The sequence below is a fragment of the Melospiza georgiana genome, chromosome 6 (assembly GCF_028018845.1).
Source record: "Melospiza georgiana isolate bMelGeo1 chromosome 6, bMelGeo1.pri, whole genome shotgun sequence".
Classification (NCBI taxonomy): Eukaryota; Metazoa; Chordata; class Aves; order Passeriformes; family Passerellidae; genus Melospiza; species Melospiza georgiana.
This window is the reverse complement of record NC_080435.1, coordinates 53,987,948-54,007,505: the sequence shown is the minus strand read 5'-3', so window position 1 is coordinate 54,007,505 and position 19,558 is coordinate 53,987,948. Positions and strand designations below refer to the sequence as shown.

General features: G+C 46.8%; 1 protein-coding gene across 1 annotated transcript; it reads right to left on the bottom strand.

Annotated features, from left to right (window-relative positions):
- Nucleotides 1-308: 308 nt before the first annotated feature.
- On the bottom strand, nt 309-19,135 carry EXOC3L4 (exocyst complex component 3 like 4). The gene is made up of 11 exons (XM_058027075.1): nt 18,802-19,135; nt 15,396-16,044; nt 12,675-12,792; nt 11,577-11,702; nt 10,242-10,342; nt 8,792-8,887; nt 6,712-6,826; nt 4,642-4,764; nt 4,217-4,369; nt 2,697-2,818; nt 309-471 (listed from the first exon to the last, which is right to left on the bottom strand). Exons 1-11 carry the CDS (start codon nt 19,133-19,135, stop codon nt 309-311), a joined length of 2,100 nt encoding a protein of 699 aa, XP_057883058.1.
- Nucleotides 19,136-19,558: the final 423 nt, after the last annotated feature.

Here is a 19,558-nt window from a genome sequence, read left to right as displayed (position 1 = left end):
TCTTTGAAAATATATTTAGTCTTGTACGAAACAGTGAAGCAGCCTCCTAGCAATAGAATCCATTTGGAATATGAGGTGGACACTGTGCCTGGGCTGGAGCTGCTGCCCAGGAGCTCTTACAGGAGGTTGATGTCTTGGTGCATTTGTTGTCTTTGGGTTCTGAACTCGGGGTAGTGAGTTCAGGAAACTGCTCCTTTCTCCACAGCAGTAAAAAATCTGGGTTTGCAGAGGAGCAAGGTGGGTTTGCCGATTTTGGATCCTGTGTAGAGGCAGCGTGGGAGGAGGCAGGATGCTGACTTTGTCCTGTGTTAGAAGCAGCTGCAGATTACTGGAACATCAATTTCAGCGAAGAGTGCGCCGCCCTTCCCTCTGTTGGAGCTCTCCTGTGCTTGGCACACTTGCCGCAAAATCGCCGCTCTCCTGGTGCGCCCCAGCACCCGGAGCGCCAGGATGGCCAGGATGTGCTCCTTCCTGCAGAAACCAAACAAGACCTGGCTCAGATCCGGCCAGCAAAACCAGCCCAGAGCAAGGTGGTTGTTGTGAGCAACCAGCAGCTGTGCTGGAGACAGAGCAAGGCTATAGCAAAGTGCCAGGGACCGACCCCTCACCGCACTGGAGGAGCCACCAGGAGGGGAGTCTGCAGCCTCTGGAGGTACCAAACCAGCGAGCAGCAGCTCCTGCCACACCACACTGGTGGGACAGCCTCCTGCTGCTGGTGCTGCAGGGAATTTCCTCCTCTCTCTCCACACCCGTGATGCCCTTTGCTTGTTTTCCAGAGTGGCTGTGGACCTTTTGTGTAATGATTATTTTGAGATGAGTAATGGAAGTGCTAATATTTAGGAAGCTGATAGACACTAATTAGATTAGAGCTGGAAAGCCAGCTTGGAAACATACCCTGTTCCAGTAATCTCAGTGTATACAAATTCAGCAATGTCTCTGAGAGCTCAGGGGAAAAATTAACAGGGACCTGAACAGGAAGCAATGCAGGTCCAGCAGGTTCCGCCTCATTTTCCAAACTTCATTGTTAAAATGATGTTACTCAATCATGGAAAAGCAGAAATTAAATAAACCAAGAGGACAAACCTTAAAACCTGGGTTGGGTCTGAGCCTAATGATGAAAAAGCAGCACAAATCACAGCCTTGTAAATGACTTTTCTGACTGGAAATTTGTTTTCAAATAACCATCGTTGATGATTAGCTGTCATTTACCCCCCCATCCTTCCCAGAACAGGCACTGCCTGTTTCAGCTTAGTCTGTCCACTGGGATTAAACCCTTATTGGGGTTTATTTATTTGGTTGGTTTTGTTTGTTTTTTTTTGTTTGTACCTATCATTTTTGTAAGATTGGTATGATCACCTAGGAAATTGCTCAGGAACAATGTTCCTTTACATGTCCATGTCTTGAATTCCCCCACACAGATAAGCCTGAAGAATACCTGAACCACCCAAGTTAAATCTAGTTATGAAAAATTTTGAGCCTCAGTTTTGGGGAGAGGTGAATATATTTAATGTGATCTTTTTTCTCAATATTTAAGGGTCCACTACAGTCTTCTAGCAATTAGTTAAATCTTATGGATTATTTTGATTGCATAAAAGTCATCCAATGCTGAAACTTTTGGTGTTTTTTGTTTAGGTTTTTTTTCTTTCTTTCTGAAATTACTCTGATGAAATGGAATTTATTGCAGTCTCTACTACTGATATTTATTCTCAGTGGTTGAAAGAAGAGCTGTAGAAGAGAAGGTAACTTCTGATTTGCAGCTGCTTAGCCATGCACAGAGCTAGTCACTTTCTTTACTTTTCCAGGAGTTTTACATTTTCCAGATGCAGCCTTGGAACAGAAAATGGAAAGTACAAAAGAAAGAATTTGTAATTTATTCCAAAATTTAATGGCTGTGTTGAGGCTGTTTCAGAAATTGCAGCTGAATTGTGTCAATGGCTGCCACACTTTGAGGTCTGGGCCTGGCAACAGGAGACAAACTATTTGCTCCAAATCTGGACCCTGCAAATTGGCAAACAGGGCTGATACTGGTGATGCAGGAGAAAGCAAACTGGAGCTTCACTGTGAAATAAGGTTCATTTAGAGCAATAAGATGGAATTCAGTGATAGAATGCATGGGGGTGGTTCAAAACTGTGTCAGGGGATCTCTAGACTTGACATTTTGAAGCATTTTCTAAACGAGGTGCTGGAGCAGGCTTCCTAGAGAGAGAGGTAGTTGATGTCCCAGGCCTGTCAGTGCTCAAGAGGCATTTGGGTAATTTACATTAACAGGCCTTTAATAATGTAATGCATTAACTTTTGGTCAGGCCTGAAGTGATCAGGAAAGTTGGACTGGATTATCACTGCAAGTCCTTTCCTAATAGACTGAAAGAGTTCTATTCTATTCTATTCTATTCTATTCTATTCTATTCTATTCTATTCTATTCTATTCTTCTATTCTATTCCATTCCATTCCATTCCATTCTAAAATGAAAAGGCTTTGAAGGCAATTTGTGTGCATTATATGATACAGCACACAGGGGAAAAAATTAAAAAGTATGCAGCCATAAAATAATTGGGATTCCCTCTGTTGCTGGCATCCTGATCTCCAATGTGTGGCCACCAGCAAAGAGAAGCTGAAGAGCTCAGCCCAGGCACAGGACAAGCTGGTGCTGTTTGGGATGGAGCCCAACAATTCTGGCATCTGCCTCTTCACATACCTGATATCTGGATAGTCTTTGCACAGCTCCTTGACATATGCCTTGATCTTGTCTTTTTTCTTCTCCCCAATGATATTGGCAATGTGATATATGACAGGGAGGAGCCAGTCAGCTTTGGAGCCCTGTGGACAAAGAATCACATGGGGATGTCAGGAACAGCAGCACCTGCTAATTTCCTTTTTCCCTGCGGGGAGAGCACAGCAGTGGGATGCACTGGAGTGACCAGGACTGGTGCAGGCAGGACAGGCTGCCTCAGGCAGGCAGCAGGGTGCTGGGTGGCAATGGCAGGGCACCCCTGGGGCTCTCCCAGACCTGACCCTGCACTTCCCAATGCCCATGAGCACCCAAGCAAGGCAGACCCTGAGCAGGGCATTGTGGCTGTGGGCCAGGATGGGAGTGGATGCCAGAGACTTCACCTCCTGCTGCCTTATAGTTTCATGTGCCTCATCTCCGAGATGGGATTTAGTGCCCTGGATGCCTGACTTTCCACAAAATCCAAATAATTCAACTTTGATTTCCCTGAAAATCGCAGACTGTTGCTGGGATTTTGCTGAGAGATGGAAATGTTAAAGGTTAACGACTCAACCAAATGCAATCATTGATTTTGACCAACAGACCCCTAAACTGCAACAATCAAGTCTTGTTGCTAGATCTACAGGTGGTGATACCTTCCTCTCCACTATCTGCTCTTATCCTTTCTTTCTTTTCCTTATATATTTTCCTAAGTGATATTTTTATACTTTTATAATGTTATATTACTATAGGTAATAACCGAAATGGCTACATACCTCCTTTCCATTGTAATCAAATTGTTTTAAAATAAACCAGCCATACACACACAACTATCTATCTATCTATCTATCTATCTATCTATCTATCTATCTATCTATCTATCTATCTATCTCTCTATCTCTCTATCTCTCTATCTCTATCTATATATCTCACACCAGTCATTCAGTGTTATGCCACTCAAATCTGGCCCAAGGGATTTATTAACAGGAACCTCAGTTACCCCACCTTCATGGCTGGGTTCTAACAGTTGTCCCATCACAAAACTCTCAGACTGCCACCTTTTCTCCCCACACCCTGCTGTACAGGGACTGTGTGCCCAGATGGAACTTCTCATGGGACTCAACTCCATGAGCTGTATCCAGGTCAGGGACCCTTTGGTAGCAAAGTGCATCCCATGGTCTGAGGGAACAGGCCCAGGAAGCTGCCACAGAATAAGTGTGATCCTACAACACATGAACCACCCTATGCAGAGCTCCCTGGGAACACATTAAAACACCAGGTGCTGCCATCAGAGAGCTGCTGGCTGCACAAGCTGAGAGGCTGCCAGGCTGGAAACCCACACACCATGAACCTGCAGTAACCATCTTGCTCACTCTTTTCAGCACTTCTATGTTTCTTGTGGCTTGTCCTCCTCAAGAGACTGCTGTCTGGTCTCTGTGAAGCCAAGTAGGAAAATTGCACCTCTGGGAGTGGGGCAGCCAGGGGATGCCAGGAGACAACCTCCATACCTGATCAATGAGTGCATTGTGAATGATTGCAGCTTCCTGGCTCATCTTTCTGCTCACTTGCTGACGTGTGTCCCTGTTCATTTTCCATCTGGGTTTGATGATCTGTGTGACATATTCCTTCACCACATATTTATGAACTTCATGTAGAAGGTCCTGGTTAAAAAGAAGCAAACCTCATGGGTTTTTTTTGTCCATTCAAGACCAAGGCAGTGAGAGAGGGCAGGGAAAGCCCTCAGGTCTTTGGCAGTACCAGGGAGGTACAGGAAGGCAGCACAGCATCAGCACACACTCACTCATATCTGCAGCCCCCAGAGTTATAAAGAGCAACCACTCTTGCAGAGGAGTCTGCAGGTCTCACCACAGCCTGAAGATGATGGTGTGGCCCCTCAGCATTGCTGTGCCCAGGTGAGGGACTGGCTGCCTACCTGCCCCTGGGGCTCCCTCATGTGCTGCAGGTGCTTGGAGAACTGCGAGACTGCCGACGCCAGGGAGTCCGGCCTTTCCGTCGCCAAAATCCAGCTCTTGCTCAGGATTTTCTTAAGAAGAGGCTGAAAAAAGACCAACTCACTGATGGCACAGGTGTGTTCAGAGTAGCTGATGATGCCCTAGCTGAAGGCAGCCAGCTATCCACCTGATCTAGGCTTGAACTGAAAGCACAGGGCACCCCCTCTGCATGGAGGCACACGAGGAGCAGGCTGGGTTTCTCTCTCCACCCCAGGCAATTCACACCCATGCCTCCCCTTCCTGGTAGGCATCCCAGTGCAGAGAGGAGAAGCATCACACCTTGTGCAGGAGATGTTTTGGCATTAAAGACTTATTTAGGACAACTCATTTCCTTGCTCTGTGCCACCTTCTGGTCCACCAACTCTATTTCTTTAGGTAAATAAATGTATTTTTCTAATATATAGGGGGAGAAAGAGATGAGAATGTTAATCACAAGCAACTCAGGCATGACTAGAACAGGCTGGGGTGGGCAACCATGTGTGCCAGTGTTACATGGAAACAAAAATTCACTTGGTAGTGAATCTCTTGGAAATCATCTCAGTAATCCATGACCTCTACAGCATTTTCCTTAAGGAAATCAAGCTCTTTGTGTTCACAGTCCTACCAGGAGGCTCTCTGTACTCCTGCAGACCTTCATGAAGTCTTGCTGGTATTTTCCTTCTGCTCCTTGCTCACATGCGGTGGTGGGGGAAATGGCAGCTGGGAGTATTTCCAGTTTTATGCCTCATGGTTAGGGATGACATGGGACTGAAGGCACTGTTTCCCATCTGTCCTGGGTACAAGGTACTCTGACCAAGTGTCCTTAACAGGTTATTTTCTTTTGTTGGGTCCCTAGAGCTAATGTACCCTCATATAGAAACAGCAATATCTGCTAAAGACTTCTGGCACCTGGAAGACCCTTCCCTAAAGGTCAAATGCAAAATATCCTTTCTCTGGCATGTCCCCTTTTCTCTTCCCAGCTCTCACAATCTCTGTCTTTAGAATCCTGGCAGTCTCCTTCCCAATTATCTCCCCCTTGCTGTGCTCCCAGCCTGCCTGAGAGCTGTTTAGAAATGCTTTGATTCGGCCTCTCTCAGTTCTCACGACATTTCAGCTCTCTTGCTCAATGCCTTGGCTTGGGCCCTTTCCTCATCTGCTGCTTAGGCTCCAAAACAAGATCTGCAGTCACTGGAAAGTCCCCTTGGCCAGGAGGGCTTGGCTTAGGTTGGAGAAATTCCATGACTGTCCTAGTTTCTGGAAGTTATGTTTGGGGATTTAGAAAGTGAATTAGAATAAGTGAAAGGGGGTGGGACCAAAGGCTTGATTTCCCCCATCTCTTCTATAACACCAACTGGAGCTAGCAGACCCCAAGTGGCTGAGAGCAGAAAGGTTCATCTACAGCACCTGAGAAGCACAAACTTCATTGCAGCACACTGCCTTTTACACCTCTTAACACAAGTCAAATTTTATCAGTTTTATTAGTTGATACAAGACCTTTAGCATTCTCATTCTGGAACAATCAGTCTTTTGTCACCATGGGAACAGCCTGGAAAAATCGCCCCTACCAGAATGAATTCTGTCCTATCTGAAGAGGTTTCTGACACACTGATATGGTAGATCTATGAATCAGTAAGTCAAAGTCCTGAAAAATCCAAATTATTTGATAGAAGGAAAAGTGTCCCATTGGTGGTGTTCAGTCTCCTGTGCTTCACTTCAGATAAAATTTTCCCCACTGCTTTGCCTGAGACTGAAAGCTGCTAAATATCCTTTTCTTTTGATTGCTATTAACAGCTTGAAAAATGTATCATTTCTTCTAGAAAAAAATTCCCAGAATGCTGGAAGTGTTGCTTTTTAAGAGGGATTTCCACAGGATTGAAATACATTTTGGAGGGACCATAATGTCATGTGCTGCAAAATGAGGTTTAGCTGGTGAGACAAGGGAAGGGCAACGACACTCAGCTGCTGCACATAACCCTTATAATAAGGAAATAATGTGGCCAAGATCCTCTTACCTGTGTTTTTGTTCTTAATTTTGTTAAAAAAATATTTGTGAAGTTCCTTGTCAGAGCTGCCAAAATCTTCCGCAGTTCCTCAGTATTGACTTTAAACACTGTTTCCAACCCTGACCTACAGAGAGACAGAGATCACCAATGAGTTAAGGTTAAAATGTAAACTATTACATGGCCCTAAGCATGTTATCTGGATTGGCATGATGGATATTATTTTAAAATAAACTTGAGTTTCTACTACTTCCTCTTGGAAACACTTACTGAGTCAAAGTAATGGCTCTTTTTGCACAATCCTGTACACTGAAAATTAATCATAGATGAGTAACTGTGGTGAAAAACCCCCTCAGATTTCCTCATCAGGTGCAGCGACAGTGCAGCCATGCAGAGCAGTTGCATAGGCCAGTTGCTTTTTCACTTGAGCAACATCTCTGCAAAATGATTTCCAGGTACCTGGGAGAGAACTGAGGGCTGTGGGGGGAAAGTAAATAATAAAGCCAGAGAAGGGAAATCTGCTGACCCTGTGTCCCCCAGAGCCTGATTCACTCCACACAATGTCCACCAGCAGCAGCTGGGATGGTAACTACAGGGATGGAAACCTGTGGAATTTCCTAAGGACAGTGCATACTTCTGCAATGTTTCACCTTACGAGAAAGAAAATTCTGAGAGGTTAATGAAATTCCTTGTGTGTGTGTGCTTTAGGGGCATTGTGACCTCCTGGCTCTCCTCTCACTTTCCATCCCTGTCCCACTGTAACATGCTCAGTGTTGGTGAGGAGGGGCACTGAGGGAGCATCACCACAAAAAAAAACCCGCATCACCTGTGATGCCTGAGCATCCCTGGATGTGCCACATCCACTGCTGTAACCACAGAGAACAGCAGGTTCCTGTCACTGCCCAGATTTATGTCTGAGGCAGCCCTGGCAGGACTGCAAGGCACCAACACCACCCCTGTCATCCCAGGCTGGAGCTCAGGACTGTAACTCCAGCTGAACACCTGAAGTCTGGGTCCAGCGTCCCAAAATATCGTGCTGTTGGGACACCTACCTCGGCCCCACAATTCATCACTCCGGGCTGATGAATGTTTAATTGACTCAGGAATAAACCCATCACCCAAACAATTCTAGCTCCCTGCCTGGGGCTGGCGTGTCCCTTCAGCCCATCCCCATTGCCCCGCAGGGAAGGGGCAGCGATGTCCCGCAGGGGCAGCAGGAGGCAGGGAAAGCCATTTCCTCGGCGAGGTGAGCATTGCTGGAGACACCGTGCCATCTAGAGACGTGCTGGCGGTAGTGCTGGCTGCGGATGGAGCCGTCTCGGCTCCTGCGAGACACAGCCCGAATTCCCCTCCGTCCCCCGAGTAGTTCTTGGCATGTGCACCCCTGCCGGAGCGCTGCAGCAGCAGGGGCTGGAATTCGCACCCCAATCTTTCGGGTGCCCAGAGCCCACGCACTAATCCTGTGCTGTTTGGCCGAGCTGACAGACGAAAGCAGCACATCTGCATGGCAAAGATGTCCCCAGATGCTGATGAGCCCCTGGACCTCAGCACGGAGCTGATGGACCCTGGGACATGCACTCACTGCGCCATCCTACTTATGGGGGAGTGCTGGATCTTTGACAGCCAGCCTGAGGATACCTCTTCTTCAGAGGCACTTTCCAACATGTGGCTTAAAGTAACGAATTTATGCAAAGCCCTGGAAGTTCCACATGCCAGGACTGGCAGGCATGCTTTCATGGAATCTCCTCCAGCCCAGTGCCAAAGGCAGCCTTGAGGCCATGTTTCTGAGTTTATTCTGCTAACCTCCAAAACAAAAAAAAAAAAAGGAAAAAAAAACTCCCCTGAGAATAAAAAAGATGCCCTGAAAATTAGTTCAAAACTCTCATGCAAGCATTGCAACCATCCATATTTCTGTCTCTTCACGTTTGTGGCTTTTATTTGCATCCCTTGGGGGGAATCCTCCTGTGAGATTAGAAGGGCTGGAGGCTGAGCAGCCACCAGGGCACCTCAGGGACAGCTTGGTCTTTCCTTTACAGATCCTGCCACCCCCCAGACCACAGAAACCCCAGTGGCTCAGGGGGAGCAGACTTACACCAGCTCATGGAAGCTGTTGATGTAGGCAACAAGGTGGGGCACAAAGCTGGGGCTGTCCTGGGCAGAGCTCCACGCCATGAACTCCTGCTCAAACCTGTAGGAAAATACAGCCAGGTATCACTAACGGTGGGGCACTGAGAATGCCTCATCTTCTGTGTACATGGTGGTGTCAGGAGACACCTGTGGCTGGCCCAACCTGTCCCCTCTGTATGCAGACAAGCTTTTTCCAGCTGTCATAACAAGTGTGTGCAGTGGAGGGAATAGATGGCAGATAATTGCGGGTTTAGGATGTGCTCGCTTGAGCAGGTACGCAGCACGTCTGGAGAGATGCCAGGGATGTTGGGAGGCCAAATCTCTGACTTTTCCTCATGCTGAGGGTTTAATTGCAGGTGTGCTACACAGGCTTATAAGTCTGAGCTTTCATTCTGCTGGCTTTTGGGGCAATATATTATGTGCCTTTTGAGAACATAGGGCTGATTTTATAACAGAAAATGTATAGGAATAGGGCAGCACACCTACCTTCCCTCCCCCCAAAACCTCACTGTGGTTTTTAGGTAGTTGTTTTTTTTTTTTTGTAGCCCCAATTTCATGGGGTTAACAGATGTTTCACAGCCAGATCCACACTGAAGGCAGGAGGCTGTGTGCTCAGGCAGCCTTTGCCTGATGTTCCCATTCTTTGTCAGGGTATGAGCTGGCCCCAGCCTCTTGCATCTCAGGTTTGTTTAAGTAAAAGTTTAAGTTTCAGTGTTCCCTTAATCTGAGAGCCTTGGCTGCTCCAGCTTGCATTTGATGCAGGTTTTGGTTTAAAAAAAATATTAAAAATAAAGGAAAAAAACTAAGGAAAAAAAAAAGAGAACAAAGAAAAGGGAAAATAAGAACAAAGAAAAAAAAAAGAGAAAACGTTATTTCAGCAATTTCCTTTGGACACTGTGTAGATTTTAAGGGGCTTGGGAGGCAGCCCAGCTGTGTGTTTTGCCAGGGTATACAGAGAGGGTCTCATCAGCCCTTTTTTATGTCCATAGCCAGAGAAAACCACTCAGCAGGACTCATCCCAGGATACCCTTTTGGGCAAACAGGCTTTTGGTCTGAGGGGTCCATAAACACTGCTTGCTCATGACTGAAGCTGCAAGTGATCAGTATCCAATGTCACAAAAGTCCTGGGTGATGGGACTGCAGTGATCCCATCCCTTTCTAGGTAGCAGGTATTTCCCAGACCTTTGACATTAGATTTTTGGACTCACAGAGTCCCATCTGGGTCTGTTTATGACTCCCTCCAAGCTGTTTTGCAGCTTGCTTTTTACTGAGTTCACTGTGATCTCTAATTTTCCCAGGAGCAGTCTTGTACCTGCTCAGTGCCAGTGTCTGGTCCAGTGCCTGGACCTCCTCCCTGTTTTTTTACCAGTGTGGGACTCATTTAGAAAGAAAGTACTGCCCAGAGCAGTGATGACCTTGGTATGAATTCAAGCAGCTCTGCCATGCACAACTCAAGCATTTTTGTTTCCAGGCCTCCACTGATAGCTCCAGATGACTTCACGTGCTCCCCAATGATCTAGAAAAGGGAATGAAGAAACTCCAGTGAGTGGGACAAGCACTGGTGAAACATCCTTCACAAGGATCTTACGCAGCTTTGGCTGGTAAGAATGGCTCACCTAGCAAAGGGGCAAACAGCCAACTTGTTCCCAGGAGGTTTTCATTAACCTCTGGCAGTTTTAAAATTTGTCATGCAGGATGGGCCAAGAAGCACCAAATGATTTGTGATGTCATCATTCACCCCTAATGGCCTCATGCCCTTCTGCTGTATGAGTGTGAGTTAGAGGCAATGTTGGGGTGTCCTGGTGTCCTCCTCCTCCTTTGGGGGAAATTGCTGGAATTCTCCCAACCCTAAGCCCAAGGGGAGCTGAGCTGTCCCGTGTGTGGCTCCATGATAAGGGTGTCTATAAGCCCCATCCCTGAGGGCCACACAAGCCCCCTTCTCAGGAGTGATACCAGGGCAGCACAGTGGGTCAGGCATCACCCTGAACTCTTGTTTGCACTGCAACTCCTCCCAGATCCCCATTCCCACAACCTCAGCTGCACTTCTGGACTGAGATGTGTTGCAGTCCTACTCTGGTACTTCCCATGGCCTTCTATGCATCTGCTAAATCATTTCAGACCTGCCTTCCCTGTGATCACATAATGTGTCATACTTCTCTACGGAAAAAGAGTCACATCAGTGGGCAAAACTCTTTGATTTTCTTTCTTTCTCTGTCCCTCTCTTTTTCTGTTAGTATTATTTAATTGAAGTGACTCAACCAATTGAGTGATGAGAATTAATCCAAACCCCTCCTGCCTTTATTACCCTGTAGTCCCTAAACTAGTAGGGGCTTTTGTTTTTTGTACTGTTTAAATTGGAGTGGCTGTCACTGCCTACAGCCTTTCCCCAGCTTCCACAGCCCTGGGACAAAGTTGCTCTTTAAGCCAAAGGTTTTTTCAAAGAAACCTTTTCTTTCCACCTTTTTTCCAATTCTCTTTCTTCTTCCTAATCAAAGAGGTTTAGGGACTTTAAAATCAGTTGCCTATTATGTTGCTGACACAATTGACAGCAGGTTTAATTTGCAGCTAGAAGGCAAGCGGGAGAGCTAAAAGTTGTAATAAATGGCATTTTCTGCTCTAATGTATTCTGCCAGTGTGTGACTTACATAAATTATCGCAGGAGGCGGTACCTCCACCCCAGAAGGAAACGATCCAGTTTCCCTGGAGCCACAGAGACACCTCCCCCCCTTCCCCCCCAGCTAATTAAATACCGTTTGAATATCAAAAGAGACTGAGGCGTGGTAGAGGTTTTCCTCCTCTTCTACATGAACTTCCTTCTCCCACTTCTCCGTGACCTCCAATCTCAGAATGTTTCCAAAACAACTTTTGATTTTCTCCTAAATGTTAAACATAGGAAGGAAACATGCAGCTCAGGATAATGGAGCAAACACAAGTGCAGCACCTCGCTTCATTTTGCTCCATCAGCACGCACGGCATGATAAGGTGAGCAGAGTCACAGGCCTTGCTCCAGACCTCAGGAGAAACCAGGAACTGTGCTCTGTGTGTGCAAGGTACTCCCAAATCAAAGGAGAGTCATTTTCCTGGCAGGGAAACAGTGGATCAGCTGTTTGTTTGATTGCAAGGTCCTCCAGCAATGGAATGCACCAGGTCAGGATTAAAGGTCAAACCAGTCCTTTCCAGGGTACAGCCACTCAGGTAAGCAGCAGCACTGCTCAGTCCTGGCTGATAAATCAATCTTGTTGCTGGTGAAACAAAAGTGATCTTTCACCAGCATGGTGGAGCAATACTGATTTCATTCAGCTGGGTACCTTTGAGCTCACCTTGATCTGTGCCTTGATTCAGAAATGATTTGCAACAAAATGTCTGAGCCCAGCAAAGACCCAGGAAAATCTCACACAGGGTGCCAGGCAAGGACTGCAGAAAGACAAGGGGGAAGGGGCTTCATCAGAGGATACAAACATGAGTGTGTTCTCTGGTGGGAAAGCCCAAAGTCTGCCAATAGCACACCTCAGCTGGGCTGGAGGAGATCCTACACAGGGACAAGCTGCTAGAATGCCTTAGCCCCTGACCTTGCAATGCAAAGTACAATCTGCTGAAGCCCAGCAATGACCTTTCAGAAAGTGTCTGCCATACTGAGAGGGTCTGGTCCAGTCCTGTTGGCTCTGCTTGGGTCCCCAAGGTGGCACTCAGGAGTTTTTTGCTCTAGAGTACAGGCCATTCTGTGTGGGGCCAGTAGGACTCAGCATCTGGTGGGGCTGGAAACCACAATGTAGTCATGCAAGACCTCTGTCTGGGAGGCTGGGGCTCCTGCACCTTCCCTGGGGGGCACATGGGGTCAAAACTCTCACCTTTGCAGAAGCAATGTAGTTGTTTTTCAGTTTATCCCAATCAGCTGGTGTTAACAGCAAGGACAGGTTTTCTGTCTTAACCTCTGGTTTGAGCTCAGGATGACCCAGAAAGAATTCACTGGAAAGAATCAAATGAAAAATTGTAATGTCTCAGAGTGTGAATAAACTGATAGAATATTCATGCAGCATGAGCTACATAATTACTAAGCCATGAGAAATATACTTAAAGCTTAAATTGTGCCGCTTGTTTTCAAGGTTTAACAAGAAAATCTTTCCTTTCTATTCAAAATCCTAATTATTCAAACCCAAAATGATCTAAGGTTCCAGCCCACTTCAGAAATCATGAGACTTCTGAGTTGTTTGGACATGAAAAGTGCTATGAGAATTTACTTTTTAAAATAAACAACGTGAAGCTGACTCATTTGACTAGAAGCTTGCAAAATGCCTTTCAGGGTAATTCCTGTAGTAGTGCATTGCTCTGGAGTTAGCCCATCTCCTGCCTCCGCTGCAGTGTCACATCACAGCTCATGGCAGCCTGTGTTTGTCCCTGTGCACTGTCCTGATCCAGGGGAGGTGGCAGAGCAGGACCTGGAGGGCACTGCCATGCCTGGGACACGAGCCACGCTCCCCTGTGGATGGAAGTGGTGGGTGGACATGCAGCTACAGATTCTGACTCCAAAAAGGGCTCCAAAGCTGACACCAGACTTTGCTGCTCACTTTCCTCTGGACTGACATGTAATCAGGCCGGCTGATTAGCACAGGAGCAGGGGAAGGGAGGGAGTGCCTGTGTTCCTCTCTCTGGGGCGGGAAAAATGTTATTAGCCTGTACAATTGAATGTGCTGCTCCTGCAACCTGCCACAGACTGTGTAGGCACTGCATCTTGCAGGGCAGTGAAAGTGGAAACGAGAAAGAAGAAAATATTCATGCCTTGATGAAGTTGGGGCCTAAATTTTGAGCTGTCATCTTGTTAATGGAGGAACACGCCTGCAATGTCCTTCACACAGCCTGCACATTTGCTCAGCCACCAAAAAGGGTTCCCATTGCCACACCAGCACTGTGCCCACAGCTGGGTTCAGATACAAGTGAGGACTGTAGTGTACAAGGTCAGGCTGCTGCAGTGACTGCTCAGCATAAAATAAGTCCAGCCTGCTGGTAGTGTCCTGGAGTCAATGGTTCCATGGTCATGGTTCAGATTTCCCAGAAAGGAACATCTCCACACGTGGAGCATTGCACAACCCAGCTGCTGCCAGAGCCTGCTGTTCCTTTTAAAGGAGAACACAGATTTAAATATGGACTCTCCACCACAACTGAAAGGACAAAGGAGAACACAGATTTAAATATGGACTCTCCACCACAACTGAAAGGACAAATGTGTACTCAAGGGGCCTATTCAACCTCTTTTTTTTTTTCCCATTTGTTTGAATTGTAACATCAAAATGAGTTTAGGTCAGTCGATCTCTTCCTTTTTGATTATTTATTCCAAGAGACAATGGTTTTTTGAATGAGAAAATCAAATGGAAATAGCCCGGTGATTGCAGCCAGAAGAGCCAGGTGATTGCAAGCAGTGCCCAAAACAACTGCAAACTCTCAACAAACCCTATCACAGCAATTATGGCAGGGGCACTTTTCTTTGGTACAGAACCTGGCAGCTGAAGCTAATTTTTCTCTTTCTCTCTGCAATGCCAGGGTGAGGTCATGCAGGAATTTCCCTTCAGATGAGATCTGCAGGGATTTGTGATGCTGAGGGGGTTACACACATCATTATGGTCACCACATTCTAGGTGGGTTTTAAGAGTAACTGGGTTAAGCTCACAGAAGAAACCTCTTGAGGGCTGTTCAAAACCAAGACCACCTGCAATGGAAATGTTTCTTACCCAAAAGCTACCCCAGGCTAGGGGTGTTCTGGGCAACAGTGTGCTGCTGCTTGCCCTGCTCTGTCATGCCTCCTTCCTGACCATTTTGACCCACTGTTTGGCTCAGTGCTGACACTCCTGCCTTCACTCCTTCTTTGTTTTATTTGAGGGCTGCCAATGGCTTTGTGTTTCTCCCTTCCTTGAACATCTGGTTCAGGCCATACCTGGAGCCCAGCTACCAGGTCAGACACAACTTTGCTTTGACAGGGCTGTTTTCCCATGCTTATTTTCCAGACCCCTGAACTGCAAGGATGTCTTATGTCTTAAACCCCTCCCATTCAACCAACAGATACATCTGAGACAGAGCCTTTGTTTTCATGTGTCTAATTACCTCAATGATGTCTTGACTCCTTTTAGAGGACTCTGACCCCATGCATGGGGGTTAATGTGGCCCGTTTCCAAATGTATCACAATTTTAATTAAACAGGAAGAAGATATCCCCCACAGGCCCCTGCCTGTGCCTGGAAAAGTCACTGAACAGCTGTTGGATCTTGCAAAATACATGCAGAAAGGAGCACGTTTATCAGAGCAGGTTTATCAAATGCAGGGAGGGGCTTCCTGGCACATGGGAACAGCAAGTGGGACAGGGAGGGGAAAATGGGGTGATGTAGATCTGTAAAAAGCAGCAAGTGCTTTATCCACAGACCTTTGTCCCCACCTATTAACAGATTTGCTATCTGGCTCCAATGTAGTCACTGCATCTCGCTTGCTTGGAAAACTGAGAATAGCCTGGTGCTTTTGTAGTACCCCACAGCCCCATGGCTCCCCAGAGGAGGCAGAGGCATTGTGGCAAACACAGCAGCTCACCTGTGGTAGGTGTTGGCCACCCAGTTAAGCAAGGTGTAGAGCTCATGGAAGTCCAATGGTCCCTGGGAGAGTTCTTGCAAATGTGAGGCAATGGCATTGTGAAAAGCTCCCACATATGTGTCACACACCTGGTACTCCTCTGGATAGCATTTTTTCACTGATGACTTGATTTTCAGTAAATCTTCCCTCAGGTGTTCCTGGAGGAAATGTAAGTGGAAATCAAGCCAAGTTTCTTGTTCCCTTGATGCCATGGGTGCCTTCAGGACTCTTTTTCTTGCACTCTCATTGACAGCTTCCCTCCATTGCTCCCTCCACTTTCTGGGCCTGCCCAGCAAATCTGAGCCAGGACGAGCAGCACTGTCTGTGCTGGAATGAGCTGCTTCTTCAAGGGCAATTAAAGTCACCATGGAGGTCAGCATGGTATGCTGTAAAGTGGGATCCTCCAGTGTTTCCTCCACTATGGACTTGATTGCATTTGTGATGGAGTTATAAAGCAAATCCACATCCTTGGATTTCCGTACAAGCTCCTGGGGGTTATCTCTGTATTTCTCAGAATCTCGGTCAGAGATGGTCTCATCTTCCATTAGCTTGATACTTGCAAATGCTTGCAAAAGTTGTCTTTTCTGAATGAGTTCATTGATTTCCATTACTGCAGAAACAGGGGGAAGGGGTTGGGACAAAGCAGGCATTAGGTTACTGACAGGTTGGTAACAAGATGCCTGACAGGGAGACTTCCAGGGGGCTGTTCAGAGTAGTCAGGTCCCAGCAGTGCCTCTGAGACTGCCCCCAGGCCTCCCTGATCTCCCCAGCTCCTCTTGGACACAGGAGAGGAAAAAAATGGGAGAGCAATCTCTTCAAATTGAGCCACATCCCTAAACAGCTGGTTACAGAAACAGGAAACATCAAAAAACCTGCTGATAGCTCTGCAGGAAGGCCTCAAGCAATGGCTGGTGAGGCTGCACAGAGGGACACTGGAGGCTCAGGATGCATAGAACTCTGCCCCTCTGGCTCTGTCCTTCTGCTTGTGTGGAGATGAGGTGGAACTGGCAGCAGGAATGGTTCAGGCTATGCAGGACAGACCCTTTTGGGTGTCCTGAACTCTTGGGTCAGGTCTCTCTCTCCATGGTTATGTGTGTCCCAGCCTACCCACAAGCATGCCCTCAGAGACACCAGGGCCTGAGAGAGCCTCCTGTCTGTAAGCCCACAGTCAGGTGCCAAGCACTGCCTCACACCAGCGATGTTTTTTTCCCAAATGCTGAGCACTGCTGTCCCTCAGTGGTTTGGGGAGTTGTGGGCATTGCAGGGGCATATAAACCTGTGGCTCTGTGGTGCTCCTGGTACTCAGGTCTCACTTGGGCTTCTCCACCTCCTTTGCTTTTGGCACCCACTGCCACAACGGGCTGGTGTTGGCTAGGGAGAAGTCACCCAATACTGCTCCTCCCAAAGTGGCTGAGGTCTACTGAGTTTCCCACTTGTTTTGTAAAGTCCTGCTCATGCAAGAGCCACTGCCTATTTGCCAGTAAGATAAGAAGTATTTGCCATGTGTTGAGGAGATCCAAGAGCACTGTTAGCTTTTGAGAGACCCCAGGAAGCTCTCACCCTCTCCACCTTCCTGACAGATGCTTTGAACAGGAGATCCCACTCTGACACTGGGCATAAGAAAAATACTAAAGAGAAGGGAAAGGGTGTCCCTTAGGCACGTGTGGCCACTGCTTCTGGGACATACACAGACAAAATGATACAGAAAAATTGGAGAGCGCTCAAAGAAGGACTGGCTCATAGCACATCATTTCTGCCCCTAGGCTTGTCTGCACACAGGTTTTATGCCATATGTACCAAGTAATCTTTGTAGCATAAGAGTATTTTTATGAAGACAGAAATATGCCAAATAACCAAACTACTGATGCATCACAGAACACATAGATCTTTGAGTGCCTACATGGTGCTACAGTTGCTTCTGCACTCACAAAGGAGGGAAATTCTACCAATTAACTTAGTCTCTTCTAGATAAATTAATATAAAACCTGTGTTTACACAAATGCTTGCAGTGAGACACTAGAGAAATACATTCTGTTCTGTTTATCAAAGTGAGAAAACACCATTTAATCACCATCTAGGATAATTATTTAGGGAGGTGATGTTGGGTGCTAAATGGATCTTTAATTCAGCAATACAAGATCAGCCAGCTGGTGGTTGAAGGAAGACAATTGAAAGGCAATTAACTATTATGCAGCTTAATGGTGCACGTGGTGGAATCTCCATCACTTGCCATATTATCTCAGGATGGGCTGTGTTTCTGACAGAGCTGCTCTAGTCCAGGCCAAACACAAGCTATTGGGCAGAGAAAGGGCTTTATTTGTGCAATTTCTCAGCTTGTTTATTTCAGGAGATCAGGAAGCTTGTGATAACATTTTCTGCCACTCCTCATCTCTGACCCTTGGAGATCAGACTAGCCAGGTTTGTGAGATGGGCTCAGATCCAGCTTACCAAGTAAATCACTTCCCAGCACAGCAGAGCACATTACAGCAGTGAGGCAGTGTCAGCCCATCTGATTCCTGTGGCACTCTATGCAGTGCACCAAGAATTTCTTTCTGGAAATTTAGGCTGAGGAAAGGCCGAATCATGTTTCACCTCAGTCGATCTCCATGTGAATGCATTGTAGCACCTCTGCCTTGAGAAGGTGGAGGGACAGCAGTGCTCAAACCATTATCAAAGTTATTGCAGTCTGCTCACACCTGGGGAAAGGTGAGAGCTGTGCTAAAGGGAATTGTTATAATTTGTCTGAGACCTATCTATAAAATTCTGACAAAACACATGAGAGTAACCAGCCTGAGGAAGACCAAAATCAAATACTTGCAACACTGCTGTTGTGAGGACAGGTGGAAAGTCAATGCAAGAAAGCAAAATATCTGTGGAAGTCTCTTTGCAAGGCAATCTCTAAGATGAGGAACCAAAGTGGAGCTTCCAAGCCAAATCAGTGCCAAACCATCTTTCTTCCCCTCCAGGCCTTGCAGCACCCTACAGAGCACAGTTGGAGGACCTGAGAGCTGAAGAGCAGAAATTGTCCAGGACAGCAATGCAGGCAATAGCACACTGCACTTGTAGGCATTGTCAGACCAGCAGTTCCCAAGCTGTGCTCAGCAGCCTGGGGGCTGATCTGTGTGATGGGCAATACCACACTGACAGGTTGAGAGACTGGCTGCTGATATGGCTGAACTAATGCAGGGGAGGCCACAGAGCAGCATGTTCAGTGACAGAGCCTTGCCCAGGCTGGGCTGGGTGACACACCAACATGCAAGGGGTGCCCAGTTCTTTAGCACCTCTGTTGGGCCCGAGCCTTGCACACTGTAAATTAATGTTACATTTATCCTGCCAGGAAAATGGCACTGCTGGTTTTGTGTCTTACCTGAAAGAGGTTTGGCTTCAATGGGCTCACATATTTCACCAACCTTCTCCATGCTATTACAGATCGTGGGTTTGTTCTCCTCATAGCTCCTGAGTGTTTGCAGAAGTCTTTTTGCATTCCAAGTGCCACTATCTTCCTTCCCTTTCTCTTTCTTCAGACTCCGTCTTGATTTCCGGATGCTCAACAGGGTTTTAATGCCTCTTTCAAAGAACCCACTGTCCCTGCTCTGCCAGTCTGAGCTGCTCAGTTCAGAAATGACCTCCATCTTTTCCTCCCCTGGACTCTTGAGTGGAGAGGCTGGTTCTGAGGTCACACTCCTTGTGTCTAACTCCATATTTCTATTTATCTGGTCCTTCAACAGGAGCTTTACCAAGCAGGTTGATGGCAATCACTGAAATGCATAAAACAGCAGAATTAGAGATGTCCTTAACAGGGTATTAGTGTGTCTCCAAAGTCAGTCCTGGACTGAAAATCTGGGCCATTCCTTTCCTGTGCCTAAATACAAGGACAGAGCAAGATGTTGTAGCCTGTAGCTGCTGAAACAATTTCTCTACCCACAGACAGCAGATGCTGGCCTCACCTGGTGCTCTGGAAAGCTTCACTTAACTCCATAAAACAGGCAAGTGACAACTATTTCTCCTGCACCAAGGAATCATGAGATATCAGAGATGTTGAAATTTGTGTAAACATACCATTTCAGTGAGTAACCAAGATATGGTTTTACTTTCCATTCTTCTAGGTGGATTTCCAGCCATGT

Excerpts from the sequence above, each read along its gene's own strand:
- EXOC3L4 (XM_058027075.1), bottom strand. The coding sequence starts at position 19,135 with ATGGAGTTAGACACAAGGAGTGTGACCTCAGAACCAGCCTCTCCACTC. Across the intron at positions 16,045-18,801 it reads TGAAGCCAAACCTCTTTCAG|TAATGGAAATCAATGAACTC; the intron begins GTAAGACACAAA and ends CTGTTTCTGCAG. Across the intron at positions 8,888-10,241 it reads CTGCTTGAATTCATACCAAG|GTTTGAGCAGGAGTTCATGG; the intron begins GTCATCACTGCT and ends ATTTTCCTACAG.